This window comes from Nyctereutes procyonoides, unplaced genomic scaffold (genome assembly GCF_905146905.1).
Source record: "Nyctereutes procyonoides isolate TBG_1078 unplaced genomic scaffold, NYPRO_anot_genome, whole genome shotgun sequence".
Lineage (NCBI taxonomy): Eukaryota > Metazoa > Chordata > Mammalia > Carnivora > Canidae > Nyctereutes > Nyctereutes procyonoides.
The window spans coordinates 474926-476759 of NW_026575041.1; the positions used below are offsets into that span (position 1 = coordinate 474926).

General features: G+C 43.6%; 1 protein-coding gene across 1 annotated transcript; it reads right to left on the minus strand.

Annotated features, from left to right (window-relative positions):
• Window positions 1-491: 491 nt before the first annotated feature.
• Window positions 492-1451, minus strand: LOC129506576 (olfactory receptor 52B4-like). Its single transcript, XM_055320350.1, has one exon. It carries the CDS (start codon window positions 1449-1451, stop codon window positions 492-494), a length of 960 nt encoding a protein of 319 aa, XP_055176325.1.
• Between the last annotated feature and the right edge of the window lie 383 nt (window positions 1452-1834).

The window sequence follows — 1834 nt, forward strand, 5'->3', positions numbered from 1 at the left end:
TGTTGAGAATTTTTTCATGTACCTATTGGCCATTTGTATGTCTTCTATGGAAAAAAATGTCTTTTCAGGTCATTTGCCCATATTTTAATTGGGTTATTCTTTTGCCATTGAGTTTTGTTATTGAGTTGTGTGGGTTCCTTATATATTCTGAATATTAATCCCTTGTCAGATGCATGATTTACAAATATTTTCTCCCATTCCATATGTTGTCTGCTAGTTTCGTTGATTGCTTCCTCTGGTGTGCAGAAGCTTTTTATTTGATATAGTCCCACGTGTATATTTAGTTTTTATTGCTTATACTTTTGGTGTGATATTCAAAAAAGCTCATGCTCTTTTCCAAACACTACCCTTCTTAAGGCAACATAGCAATCTATCTTTTAAAGTCATAATATATCACTTTGTTCACAGTCTGTAGAACCCTTAGTTCAAAAGGATCTACAAAAGCAGGGAAATAAAATGTGAGACCCTATAACGGTAAACATACCACCTTATCAGTCACACAGACTCAGCATGGTTCCACTGTGAAAAGTACTGACCACACGCTCTCGAATCTGTTTGGTCTTGACCCCATAAATGATAGGGTTAAGCATGGGAGGAGCTAACATGCAGATATTGGCCAGCAGAATGTGAGTGTGGAGGGGAACATGTTGCCCAAACCGCTGGGTAATTATTGTAAAAATGCCAGGCAAGTAGAACATGGAAATGACCCCAAGGTGGGAGCCACATGTGCCCAGGGCCTTTTGCCTGGCTCCTCGGGAAGGGAGGTGGAAGACTGCATTGAGGATGAGGGTGTAGGAAACCAAGATGAGCAAGGCATCTACCACTACAGTAGAGAGGAGAACAGACAAGCCATACCAGACATTGACACGAATATCAGCACAAGCAAACTTGGCAACAGCCATGTGCTCGCAGTAGGTATGTGGTAGCACATTGCTATGGCAGAAAGACAGTCTCTTCACCAGGAACACATCTGGGAGTATCACAGAGAAGCTTCTCAGAACCACAGCCAAGCCAACCTTTATGATTACTGTATGACTGAGCACCATAGTATAACGCAATGGGTCACAGATGGCCACATAGCGGTCAAATGCCATGGCCAGCAGAATCCCTGATTCAGCAATGAATGTGGCGTGGATGAAAAAGATTTGAGTAACACAGCCATCAAGAGAGATCTCCCCTGCATGGAACCAGAATATGGCCAGTGCTTTGGGCACAGTGGTAGTGGACAGGATGAGGTCGGCCACAGCTAGCATGCAGAGGAAGAGGTACATAGGTTCATGGAGACTGCGTTCAGTGATGATGATGAAGACAAGGAGGATATTCCCAAGGACAGCAACCAGGTAGGAAATAAAGAAAGGAAGAGAAATCCATGTGTGCTGGTCTTCCAGGCCAGGGATGCCCAGCAGAATGAAGAATGAGTGGCTGATACTAGTGTGGTTGAGGGTTGCCATTCCCAGGACAAGTCACTGGGTGTTGGTGTATAAGATTTGCAGGGCACCGGGGTGGCTTAGTGGTTAAGCCTCTGCCTTTGGCTCTGGTTATGATCCCGGGGTCCTAGGATCAAGTCCACATCAGGCTCCCTTGCTGGAAGCCTGCTTCTCCCTCTGCCTATGTCTCTGCCTTTCTCCCTCTGTCTCTCATAAGTAGATTAATAATCTTTTAAAGATTTTATCTAATTAAAAAAAAGATTTGCAGTCACCTCTTCTCTTTTGCCAAAAAAAGGTGAATAGAGTTGAAGTAGGGGAGATAGGAATAGATCATTTTTCACTGGATGAGCAGTGCAAAGAATCCTAGACAGAAAGTCAGGAAACATGGGTTAAGATTTTGACATTTT